The 13,512-nt window shown below is 38.2% G+C and overlaps 1 protein-coding gene across 9 annotated transcripts in view; it reads left to right on the top strand.

The window, feature by feature from the left end:
* Window positions 1–13,512, top strand: part of CCDC66 (coiled-coil domain containing 66) — a 70,834-nt gene that overhangs the window by 33,876 nt on the left and 23,446 nt on the right. For 8 of the 9 annotated variants that reach the window (XM_037040706.1, XM_037040710.1, XM_037040712.1 and 5 more), the window contains 5 exons: window positions 289–539; window positions 1,025–1,109; window positions 4,818–4,979; window positions 12,211–12,355; window positions 12,817–12,957. In XM_037040706.1, the coding sequence (XP_036896601.1) occupies window positions 289–539; window positions 1,025–1,109; window positions 4,818–4,979; window positions 12,211–12,355; window positions 12,817–12,957 (784 nt within the window). The remainder of the gene's footprint in view (window positions 1–288; window positions 540–1,024; window positions 1,110–4,817; window positions 4,980–12,210; window positions 12,356–12,816; window positions 12,958–13,512) is intronic. The other variant, XM_037040711.1, reaches the window with a different exon arrangement.

Raw genomic sequence — 13,512 nt, forward strand, 5'->3', positions numbered from 1 at the left:
TCTCTCTCTCCTTCCCTTCCACTCTAAGATAAATAAATAAAATCTTAAAAAAAAAAAAGTATGAGTTTTCATGTTTTCTTTTTAGAAATTTTCCAATTCTTTGAATTTCTCTTATTCCCCAAGCTACTTATTTTAACATATATGGAATCAATACAGAATGCAGTTGTTAATTTTTATGATGCTTATTCTGCTTATGGTGTCTTAGAAATCATGTTTGATTTTCATTTAAGATTTTACATGTGAGAACAATTGGAAAAATTCTTAGTAATTCTTGTTTGTCATGATTAGGGTGAGGAGCATGACAGATGGGCAATACATTTTGATTCATTAAAGAGTTACCCTGGTTCTCAGTCTCAACTGTCGTCTCAGTCATCACACAAACAACCAGAGTACTTCTGTGTCTCTCCGGACACTCAGGAGCTAGCTGATATCAGCAGTGTTTATACACCTACAGCTGGAAGCCAGATTGAACTTTCAGAAGAGGAGCATATAGCAAAACCTGTTAGAGGTGTGGGGATGGCTCACAGTCAAAAAACAAAGTAAGTGCATATTTGAGTATTTATTGATGTTTTAAAAAGTCTGTGTTCTTTATGAGAACTGTTACTACATTTGTAATATATCTTAACTGATTTCAGGTTTGGTATTTTTATTTAGTGTAGAAATAATTAGACCTGGCTGGTGTAGCTCAGTGGATTGAGTGCTGGCCTGAGAACCAAAAGGTCGCTGGTTTGAGTCCAAGAGGGGACAGCGAGGTCCCCAGTAGGGGGCACATGAGAGGCAACCACACATTGATATTTCACTCCCTCCCTCTCCCTCTTTCTAAAAATAAACAAGTAAAATCTTTTTTTTAAAGCTGCAGATTGATAGTTGCAGGATAGTCATGGAGATACGGAGAAAACTAAGTCATTAAATTTTTACTAAAAAAATAGAAGTAATTAGTAGATATATCACAAACAAAAATTATTTAGTACCTCATTAAACACATATTTTGGTGGCTTTAAATAGTTAATGTATCTCTTTGCAGCTTCCTTCGTTCGATGACTGCCCTCTTGGACCCAGCTCAGATTGAGGAACGAGATAGGCGGCGACAAAAGCAGTTAGAACATCAGGTATTGCATTGTAAAGTATTGTTCTTTGCCTTATTTATGGGCAGTAGACACCTAAGTAAATATAAATAAAATTTTATTTTATAAACTTACAGCATAGGCCTTGTTCAGTCTTTTGGTGAATCCAATTTGTACTTCAACTGGCATTATATTAAAGTTGTACTCATGCTGAGAATCAGACAGTATCATGTAGTACAGCCACCTGCCTTCCAGAAGAAAAAGAGGGAGAGAAGCATTAATATGTGGTTGCTTCTCATGCACCCACACTGGGGACCCGGCCTGCAATGCAGGCATGTGCCCTGACCAAGAATCAAACCTGTAACCTCTTGGTTCACAGTCCCAGGCTCAATCCACTGAGCCACACCAGCCAGGGCGAGATTTTTAATATATAGGTTGTATATATGAAATGGCACCAAAACTTCAGCCAGTATTGGATACTGTTTTCATTAGTTTAGTTCTGATTTCTGTCACAATGAGAATTACTTTCTGTATACTGATAAACTTATTTTAGAAACCCCAAAACAAATGTATCCTGGGATATTCTTTTCTTTTTTTAATTGTTTTTCAAGTACAGTTGTCTCCATTTTGCCCCTACCACTCCCCCCACCCCAGCCATCCCCACCTCCTATCCTTAATCCTACCCTCCTCTGGCTTTGTCCATGTGTCCTTTATACGTGTTCCTTGACGACTCTTCCCTCTTTTCCCTGCAATACCCACCCACTTCCCCTCTGTTTACTGTCAGTTTGTTCTTCATTTCAGTGTCTCTGGTTCTATTTTGCTTGCTTGTTTGTTTTATTGTTTAGGTTCCTGTTAAAGGTGAGATCATATGGTATTTGTCTTTCACTGCCTGGCTTATTTCACTCAGCATAATGCTTTCCAGTTCCATCCATGCTGCTGCAAAGGGTAGGAGTGCCTTCTTTCTTTCTCCTGCATAGTATTCTGTTGTGTAAATGTGCCATAATTTTTGATCCACTCATTTACTGATGAATACTTAGGTTGCTCCCAGAACTTGGCTATTGTAAATTGTGCTGCTCTGAACATTGGGGTGTATATGTTCTTTTGGATTGGTGTTTCAGGGTTCTTAGGATATAATCCTAACAGTGCTGGGTCAAAGGGCAGATCCATTTTAGTTTTCTTAGAAAAATTCCATACTGTTATCCATAGTGGTTGTACCAGTCTGCAATCCCACCAACAATGCACTAGGGTCCCCTTTTCTCCACATCCTTTTCAACACTTGTTGTTTGTTGCTTTGTTTGTGATAGCCATTCTGACTGGTGTTAAGTGGTATCTCACTGTGGTTTTAATAGGCATCTCTCTCATGGCTAGCAATACTGAGCATCCTTCCATATGTCTCTGGACCCTCTGTGTGTCCTCCTTGGAGAAGTGTCTGTTCAAGTCTTTTGCCCATTTTTTAATTGGGTTGTTTGTCTTCCTGGAGTGGAGTCATGTGAGTTTTTACATATTTTGGAGATCAAATCCTTGTCTGAGGTATCATTTGCAAATTTACATTCTCATACATTTGGTTCCCTTTTCATTTTCCAATGTTTTCTTCAGCTGTGCAGAAGCTTTGTATTTTGATGAAGTCCCATTTGTTTATTCTTTCCTTTCTGTCCCTTGCTCTAGGGGACATACTGGTGAAAATATTGCTGTGTGGAATATCTGAGATTTTCCTCCCTATGTTCTGCTCTAGGACTTTTATGGTGTTGTGACTTATATATAAGTCTTTTATCCCTCTTAATTTTATTTTTGTATATGGTGTTAATTGGTGATTGAGTTTCATTTTTTTTGCATGCAGCTGTCCAGATCTCCTGGTACCATTTGTTGAAGAGGCTATTTTTACTCCTGGGTTTATTTCTGGACTCTCAATTCTGTTACTTTGATCTATGTGTCTGTTCTTATGTCAGTACCAGACTGTTTTGATTACCATAGCCTTGTAATCTAGTTTGATGTCAGGTATTGCAATCCATCCTACTTTTTCTTTTTCAGAATTGCTATAGCTGTTTGGGGTTGTTTATAGTTCCGTATAAATTTTTGAATTGTTTGTTCTATATCTGTGAAATATGTCATTGGTATTTTAATAGGGATTGCATTCAGTCTATACATTGCTTTGGGTAGTATGGCCATTTTGATAATGTTAATCCTTCCAATCCATGAATAGGTTATGTTTCCATTTATTTGTGTCTTCCTTAATTTCTTTCTTCAGTGTTGTATAGTTTTCTGAGTACAGATCTTTTATCTCCTTGGTTAGGTTTATTCCAAGGTACTTTATTTTTCTTGTTGCTTTATCAAATGGGATTTTTCTCCCTGATTTCTGTTTGTGATATTTCATTTGTGTGCAAAAATGCCTTCAATTTCTGAATATTGACTTTGTATCCTGCTGTTTTGCCCATTTCACTTATTTGGTCGAGTAGTTTTTTGATAGAGTATAGGATTTTCTATGTACACTATCATGTCATATACAAACAATGACAGTTTTGTTTCCTCCTTTCCAATTTGGATGCCTTTTTCTTTTTATTGTCTGATTGCTGTGGCTAGGACTTCTGATGCTGTGTTGAATAGAAGTGGTGAAAGTGGACATCTTTACTCATTCCTGATCTTAGTGTGAAAGCTTTTAGTTTTTGCCCATTGAGTATGATATTGGCTGTAGGTTTCTCATATATGGCCTTTATGATTTTGAGGTATGCTCCCTCTACTCCCATTTTGCTGAGCGTTTTTATCATAAATGGGTACTGTACCTTATCAAATGCTTTTTCTGCATCTATTGGTATGATCGTGATTTTTGCCTTTCGATTTATGTGGTATATTACGTTTATTGATTTGTGAATATTGTACCATGCTTGCATCCCTGGGATGAATCCCACCTGATCATGGTGTATGATCCTTTTAATGTATTGCTGGATGTAGTTTTTTCAAAATTTTGTTGAGGATTTTAGTGTCTATATTCATCAGCAATATTGGCCTGTAATTTTCTTTCTTTGTCATGTCTTTAGCTGGTTTGGGGATTAGGATGATGCTGGCTTCAGAAAAACAATTTGGGAGTCTCCCTTCTTCTTGGATTTTTTGGAAAAGTCTGTTAAAGATGGGATTTGCCCTTCCTTAAATGCTTTGTAACATTCTCCTGTGAAACTGTCCAGTCCAGGGCTTTTGTGTGCCAGGAGTTTTTTGATTACTGCTTCGATTTTGCCAACTTGTTATTGGTGTGTTCAGGCTTTCTGTTTATTATTCATTCAGTTTTGGGACCTTAAACTTTTCTAGAAATTTGTACATTTCACCCAGGTTTTCAAATTTCTTGGCATATAGTTGTTTGTAGTAATTTCTTAAAATTTTTTTGTATTTCTGTGGTATTGGTTGTAATCTCTCCTCTTTTATTTCCGATTTTGTTTATTTGGGTCCTTTTTTTCTTGATGAAGAAAAGCCTGCTTAAAGGCTTGTTGATTCTGTTTATCTTTTCAACGAACCACGTCCTAGATTTATTAATTCTTTGAATTGTTCTTTTAGTCTCTGTGTCATTTAATTCTCCTCTGATCTTGGTTATTTCCTTCCTTTTACTCACTGTGGACTTTGTTGTTGTTCCTTTAGTTCTTGTAGATGTAGGGTTAGGTTCTTTGTTTGTATCTGTTTTGGGTAGGCCTTTATTACTATGAACTTCCCTCTCAAAACTGAATTTTTTTAAAAAATTGTGATAAGAATTTTGTGATTGTTTATGACTAGAAAGCCATCACTGCTCAGGTAGAAGAGAAGCGTAGGAAGAAGCAGTTGCAAGAAGAGCAGAGAAAGAAGGAAGAACAGGAAGAGGAGCTTCGTTTAGCACGGGAACGAGAAGAGATGCAGAAGCAGTATGAAGAAGATATACTTAAGCAAAAACAAAAGGAAGTAGGTATTTATGTTTTAATTGTAACATTTTAGAGTAAAAATGGATGTGTTCTTAAAAATTGTGAAGCTCTATGAGGAAACATTAAAGTTTTGCATAAAGAAAGTTGTGCAAGGGAGGAATTTGGAGGTTTTATTTCAAAAGATTATTTCACAAGTACTGTATTGCTTGGGTTTTTTCTTTCTGCTTAGAAGGAAGACAAAATGAGTTGTTATAGCACAAAACAGCAGGTCTTGATTGGTCTTGATTTTGACATGTTTTCTAAGCAATGATTATTTATATTAATAAATGTTTTAGAAATGTTAAGAAAAATGATTGGCCTTTCTCTCTGTATCCTCTTGTGGATAGAAGTATATATTTGCAGAGTGATTGGCTGTGATTGATAATCCAATTTGTTGCTGTGTTAGAGGTTTTCTCTGTGTTAAATAAAGGTGTTTTAAAAAGAGTAGATGTTTGATTGACTAGGAGCATCCCTAACAGAGGTGTCCAACCTTTTGGCATCTCTGGACCACATTGGAAAAAGAGTTGTATTGGGCCACACATTAAATACATTGTGACATGTAATCACCAAAAAATCTCAAAATATTTTAAGTAAATTTATGATTTTATGTTGGGCCCCATTCATAGCTATCCTGGGCTACATGTGGCCCATGGGCCGTGGGTTGGACACCCCTGCTATAAGAGGTATAGATGGTATAGTTTATGTTGGTGTCAAGCTGAATTCACAAAGAACAACTCATACTATCACATCAGTTGCTGAAGATTCTTGAGGTTTACAAAGTAGAATACAGAGCACTTCCCCTGGAGTTGGGCGGTAAGACTGAGACCTTTCATTTTCTCGCCTTTTCCATTTGCAACCTTTACTCCAAAATTAGTTGATGAAGTGGCACATGGTGTGGGTTTTGACTTCATTATATTGAATAGGCTGAGCCAACTACTCCTATGAAATAACTATATACATGAAAAAAAACTCAAAGTATCATTTGTTTGAATTGAAATAAATGGCCACAAACTTTGTGTTTTATCTCTTAATAATCTGTTTTTAATCTTAATAGAAATCTGATGGAATGGACCATTGGTTTAGAAACTTTGAAAGCTTTATTAGTATGAACTTGAATGTAAAAGTGTTCTTATGTATGGAGCTGAAACAAAGATTAGACTTCTGCTCAGAATGTTGGAGTAGGTAACCACTGTGCTCATCTCCTCCCATGATCACATCCAAATTACACCTAAACTACACAGCGGTCATCAATAACTGCCTGAAGTCTAGCCGAACAGAAGTCCTATAACTAAGGACATACAGAAGAAGTCAGGTGGAGACTAGTAGGAGGAGCAGAGACATGGAATGGGCTCCTCCCATGCCTACACTTGATGGTTAAAAATTGAGAAGGCTATCACAGGTGTGGAGGTCCTCCTGAAAAACAAGCATTTCCAGCACAATGCCAGGCTCCCAGCCCGTAGTTCCATTGCTAGGAAGAAGTCCCTGTAACTTCTGCTGTGAAACCAGTGGAGATTGTGGTCTGAGACAGAGTGAAATGGAGTCTTCTGGAATTGCAAGACCTATTCATAGACTTACTCACTGACAGACACACTTGTTCTGATCTCTAGCCTTAGGGCAGCAGCTTGAAAAGTGCCAGGGTAGAACTGAATTGTCTGGGTTTGTGGCAAGGGCTGGAGGGGCAGCTTTCTCCCAGACAGAAGTGCTGGCAGAAGCCATTATTCATTTGTTGTGCCCACACCCAGCCTGCAGGCTTAAACAGATGCCACATCTGAATCTCCATCACCCTAACACCATTCACACTGCCCTGTGGGTCTCTGAGACCTTGTCCCACCCAACTTTTAGGCCCACCCAAGTTGCTTCCATTTTCCATACAAATGGCCTGTGTTGGCTTGTGCTGTGGACTTTTCCAAAATCTCTCAAGGGTTCACAAACTCCAGACAAATAGCATCTGGCTTCAAAGTGTTCTGTACCTGTTGCTAGGTAGCCCCAAGCCTGGCACTAGCAGCAGCCTGCCTCAGTTTGCAGCTTAGCCTCTCCCATGTACCTTCACACCCAGCACAAGTTGCAGGCATCTTATACAGTGTCCCCGGGCAGGGCATAATCACTGACCTTCGCCTGCACCAGAGTCCCCAGAACCAACACACCCTGTGGCCAGCCTCAGACTACACCAGAGTACCACTAAACCACCTCCACAAGCTATGCACCCAAAGAGCAGACTCTGCAGACACTAGAGCCCCACTAAAGAGAATTTTGTTTTATGGGGCCAACACCTACACAACACTTCCTCTGCTGTGGACCTGGCCAGTCCTCATGACCAATCATTGAGGCTCAGTCCCACCAAATGATGAGCCAACAGCAATGAAGGCTCAACTACAACAGGAGAACGCACCCTACTTACACAGGAGACACACCTGGAGCACCTAGTTCAGGTGACTGGTAGATTGAGCCACTGGGCCTCATAGGACACCTACTACAAAAGGTCACACTATCAAGGCTGGGAGATGTGGCAGCCTGTGTAATACATAGAAACAAATCCAGGGAGGCAGCCAAAATGAGGAGACAAAGAAACATGTCCCAAATGAAAGAACAGAAGAAAACTACAGAAAAAGAACTAAACAAAATGGAGGCATGCAGTCTATCAGATGCAGAGTCCAAAACATTGGCTATAAGGATGCTCAATGAAATTCAGGGAAGAATAAATAATCTCCGTGAGAACTCCAACAAGAAGATAGGAAACAAAAATGATGATACAAAATATAAGAAAGAACCATTCAGAAGTGTAGAATAAAATAACTGAAATGAAGAATATATTAGAGGTGATAACAGTAGATCAGTTGAAGCAGATGAAGCAGAGGATTGAACCTACAATTTGGATGACAAGGTAGCAGAAAACATCTAGTCAGAACAGCATAAAGAAAAAAGCATCCAAAAAAATGAAGATAGTTGAAGGGGCCTCTGGGACAACTTCAAGTGTACTAACGTTTGTATCATAGGGTTACCAGAACGAAAAGAAAGAGCAGGAAATTTAAAACTAATTTGAAGAAATAATGGTGGAAGACTTCTTTAACCTGGTGAAGAATGTGGACATATATGTCTAGGAAGCACAGAGATTCCTAAACAAGAATAAACTCAAGCTCATACTAACATATATCATAATTAAAATGTCAAAAGTTAAATACAAAGAGATTTTTAAAAACATTAAGACAAAAATCAGCTACCTACAAGGGAACTCCCATAAGCCTGTCAGCTGATTTCTCAATAGAAACTTGCAGGCCAAAAGGGATTCAAAATATTCAAAGTGGTGAAAAGCAAGGACCTACAACCAAGAATACTCTACCCAGGAAAGCTATCATTTACAATCAAAGGACAGATAAAGAGCTTCCCAGACAAGAAAAAGCTAAAGGAATTCATCATCAAACCAGTATTATAAGAAATGTTCAAGGTACTTCATTAAAAAGAAGGAAAGTACAAATATAAAAATATGAATAGTAAAATGTTCATAACTATATACCTACCAGTTATTACCTTAAGTGCAAATGGATTAAATGCTCCAATCAAAAGACATAGGGTGGCTGAACAGAAAAGATAACAAGACCCAGACATATATTACCTACAAGACACCCACTTCAGATCAAAAGACACAGACTGAAAGTAAATAGATAGAAAAAGATATTTTATGCACTGGAAACAACAAAAAAAGCTGGGGTAGTAACACTTGTATCAGACAAAGTAGATTATAAAAAAAAGAATGTATCAAGATACAAAGAAGGACTCAGCAATTCCGTATCTGGGTATTGATCTGAAGAAACTCCAAACACTAATTGAAAAAGTCCTGTGCATCTCCATGTTGATTGCAGCATTATTTACAGTAGCCAAGATATGGAAGTAGCCTAGGTGTTCATCAATAGGTGAATGTTTAAAAAAGAGGTGGTATGTATGTATACAATGGATTATTACTTAGCCACAAAAAACAGAATCTTGTCATCTGTGATGACATGGATAGACCTAGAGAGAATTATGTTAAATGAAATGAGCGAGTCAGAGAAAAGCACCACATGATTTCACTTACATGTGGAATCTGAAAAACAAAATAAACAGAGATTCAAAGATACAGAGAACATTTTGATGATTTGTCAGATGTGGGAGGGCTGGGTGAAAAGGGGGAAGGGATTAAGATATGCAAATTGTCAGAAAAAGAGTCACGGGTGTAAAAATATAGCATAGGGGCTATTGTCAATAATATTGCAATAACTATTTGTGATGTCAGATGGGTTCTAGACTTATAGAGATGATAACTTTCTAAGTTACAGAAATGTGCAATCACTCTGTTTTACCTGAAACTGATATACTGTAGATCAGCTATAATTGAAAAATATTTAAAAATTATTGAAAAATTAAAATCTCATAAATCAACAACAGAAAGACAAACCTAATAAAAGAATGAGCAAAAGACTGGAACAAGTAATTTACCACTTTACAAAAGAAAACAGCCAATGAGTATTTTAAAAGAAGCTTATTCTCATTAGTCATCAGTGAAGTGTAAATTAAAACCACGGTGAAATGCCATTTTATATCCACCAGAATGGCTAAAATTAAAAAGTCTAACATTGCATCCTGACTGGTATGGCTCAGTGGATTCAGTGCCGGCCTACGAAGTAGAAGGTCGCCAGTTTCATTTCCAGTCAGGGAACTTGCCTGGATTGCAGGCTATGTCCCCAGTAGGGGCACTTGAGAGTCAACCATATACTGATGTTTCTCTCCTTCTCTTTCTCCCTTTCTTCCCCTGTCTCTAAAAATAATTGAATAAAATATTTTTTAAAAAGAATTATTCTCATTTAAAATAATAAAAATAAAAAGACTGCTATTGCTTTTAAAAAAGAGTTGTTAAGCCCTGGCTGGTGTAGCTCAGTGGATTGAGCGCGGGCCTGCGAACCACACGGATCGCGGTTCGATTCCTAGTCAAGGCACATGCTTGGGTTGCAGGCCAGTTCCTAGTGGGGGATACACGAGAGGCAACCATACATTGATATTTCTCTCCCTCTCCTTCCCTTCCCCTCTAAATATAAGTAAATAAAATCTTTTAAAAAAAGAGTTGTTAAAATGTAAGCTTCAAAAGGGAAGGAATTTGCCCTGTTGGTTGTTTTATTCCTAGTATCTTTTTTAAAATTTATTACGCTATTACAGTTGTCCCATTTCCCACCTTCATTCCACTCCACCCTCACCCTGCACAACCCCTCCCACCCACATTCACCCCCTTTAGTTCATGTCCATGCGTCATAAATTCTTTAGCTTCTACATTTCCCATACTATTCTTGCCTTGCCTGCCTATTTTCTCCCTACCGTCTATGCTACTTATTCTCTGTACCTTTTCCCCTTCTCTCCTCCTCCTACTCCCCTGTTGCTAACCCTCCATGTGATCTCCTTTTCTGTGATTCTGTTCCTATTCTAGTTGTTTGCTTAGTTTGTTTTTGTTTTGGGTGTGGTTATTAATAACTGACTTTGCTGTTTTTTTACTGTTCATATTGTTCATATTTCTATCTTTTTCTTAGGTAAATCCCTTTAACATTTCATATAATAAGGGCTTGGTGAGGATGAACTCTTTTAATTTGACCTTATCTGAGAAGCACTTTATCTGCCCTTCCATTCTAAATGAAAGCTTTGCTGGATAGAGCAATCTTGGATGTAGGTCCTTGCCTTTCAGGACTTGGAATACCTCTTTCCAGCCCCTTCTTGCCTGTAAGGTCTCTTTTGAGAAATCCACTGACAGTCTGATGGGAACTCCTTTGTGGGTGACTGTCCCCTTATCTCTTGCTGCTTCTAGGATTCTCACCTTCATTTTAATCTTGGCTAATGTAATTATGATGTGCCTTGGTGTGTTCCTCCTTAGGTCCACCTTCTTTAGGATTCTCTGAGCTTCCTGGATTTCCTGGAAGTCTATTTCCTTTGCTAGATTGGGGTAGTTCTCCTTTATTATTTGTTCAAATAAGTTTTCCACTGGTTGCCCTTCCTCTTCCCTTTCTGGTACCCCTATAGTTCGGATGTTGAAACGTTTAAAGATGTCCTGGAGGTTCCTAAGCCTCTCCTCATTTTTTTGAATTCTTGTTTCTTCCTTCTTTTCTGTTTGGTTGTCTCTTTCTTCCTTCTGGTCCACTCCATTGATTTGAGTCCCAGTTTCCTTCCCATCACTATTGGTTCCCTGTGCATTTTCCTTCATTTCACTTAGTGTAGCCTTCATTTTTTTTCATCTAATTTGAGACCAAATTCAACCAATTCTGTGAGCATCCTGATCATCAGTGCTTTGAACTGTGCATCTGATAGGTTGACTATCTCTTGATCGCTTAAAAGTATTGGCTCTGGGGCTTTGATTTGTTCTTGCATTTGAGCCACTTTTGGGGGGGTCTGGTTGTGCCTGTTACGTAGTAAGGGGTGGGGCCTTAGGTATTCACCCCTGGGGGGCAACCTAGTGGCTGGGTTGTGACTCTATGTGGGGGCGGGGTCAGAGAAGGAACAATGGCGCTCTGTTCTCTCTTGGATTTCAGTATCCTCTGCCGTTTCCCACAAGCAAACTGGGCCCTTCTGGTGCTTGTTCCCAGGTGGGTGAGCTTGTATACGTTCTAGGACCCTGTGGGTCTCTCCAGCAAACTCTCCTGGGAGGCTAGGAGTCTCTCCCGGTGCCTCAATCTCCATAAGTGTTTAAATCTGTGCTTTTAGGCTTTATTTCCCGGTACTGGGGCCCTAGGTTGGGCGGTCTGTCCCGCTGCCTGTTTTTGCTTGGTTATCTGCATGCGAATGTACGACTGTGGTCTACTGGCCACCTTGTATGCCTCCCTGGGTCTGCTCATTGCCTCCTCTCATCTGGGGTCTGCTAGCCACCGCCTGCACACTCAGGTCACCAACCACTGTTTTTTTCCTGCCAAGACCCCTCTCCACTCGGCCACAACTCTACCCCTCTTACCCATCTGGATGAATGGTTGTTGGACTTCTGTACAGTTCAATTTTCTGTTCGTTGGTTGTTTTTTTCTTTCTAAATTTTTGTTATCCTTAATTTTGGTTGTGCGAGGAGGCACAGTGTGTCTACCTATGCTTCCATCTTGGCCAGAAGTTATTCCTAGTATCTTGAATACAGGCTGGCACATAGTAGGAGCTGAGAAAATATCTACTGAGAGAAAATAGTCAAGTTTGTATGTGTTTCATAATTTATTTAATGAATATTTGCCCTTTGTTATTAATAGGAAATTATAACTCTCAAGACAAATGAACTATTCCAGACGATGCAGAGAGCACAGGAGCTGGCACAGAGACTGAAACAAGAACAAAGAATTCGAGAATTGGCTCAAAAGGGACATGACACTTCTAGGTTGATTAAAAATCTTGGTGGTAAGAACTTAACTAGAATTTTAGTTATAATATTTGTCGTTGATTTTAAATGATTTTTAATACCTTTAACACCCCTATTAACTAAGTATTTTTAAAGGAATTTTAGACCTTGAGCTAATAATGCATTTTGGGGGTAGGGAGAATTACCATAAGAGTACAGCTAAATCGTGTTACACTTCTCACTGTGTTTTCACATAATTTTCTTATTTTGCTCACAATAGGTAAAATGAATACTTTTGTACCCATTTTTGTGGAAACACATGTTAAGTGGTCTCCCTATATTCAATAAGGGATAATATGAATGAGGTATCTTTTTCTGAGAAACATTAGGCTAGCCCTTCTAAATATTTTTTCATTGTTCATATTGATTAGTTAACAGTGTTGTTCATATTTAGTTTCTGCTACTCATAATTTTACTATTCCTCAACTATCATTTATCCAATTATTCATTCTTTTGCCAGTTAATTCAGTACAAGTGGAATTTAATGAATCTACTAACAACATTTCAAATTCAAGACATAGCTTGGATGAAATCAGTGGTAAAATGAATACATGTGTTAGTTTTATGAACTCTTCTAAGAAGGATACTGGTGTGCAAACAGGTATTTGTTTAGAAATTATTATTTGGTTTAAAATTTACTTAAAATGAAGTCAGAATTGGAGTCAAGTTCAGTTAATTTAAAATTTAAAAATTAAAAGAATTGAAGATTTTCAATAAGTTAAAAAGTAAAAGGATATCTTGACTTTTCAATTTTTATAACAGCTTTACTGAGAAATAATTCATATAGCATAAAATTAACCCTTTTTACAATTCAGGTGTTTTTATTTTATTTGCTTTTTTAAAGATTTTCTTTACTTTTTCAAAGATTTTCTTTATCTATCTTTAGAGAGAGGGGAAGGGAGGTAGAAAGAAAGGGAGAGAAACATCAATGTGTGGTTGCCTCTTGTGTGACCCCTACTGGGAATCTGGCTTGCAACCCAGGCATGTGCCCTGGCTGGGAATCAAACCAACAACCCTTTGGTTCACAGGCCGGCACTCAATCCACTGAGCCACACCAGCCAGGGACAGTTCAGTGTTTTTTTCAGAGTTCAGTTTAGTTTTTATATTCAGAGTTGTACAACCATCTTTACAGTGAATTTTAGAACATTTTTATCAT

The sequence above is a fragment of the Sturnira hondurensis genome, unplaced genomic scaffold, assembly GCF_014824575.4.
Source record: "Sturnira hondurensis isolate 20B ecotype Veracruz unplaced genomic scaffold, ASM1482457v3 Scaffold0002840, whole genome shotgun sequence".
Taxonomy (NCBI): domain Eukaryota; kingdom Metazoa; phylum Chordata; class Mammalia; order Chiroptera; family Phyllostomidae; genus Sturnira; species Sturnira hondurensis.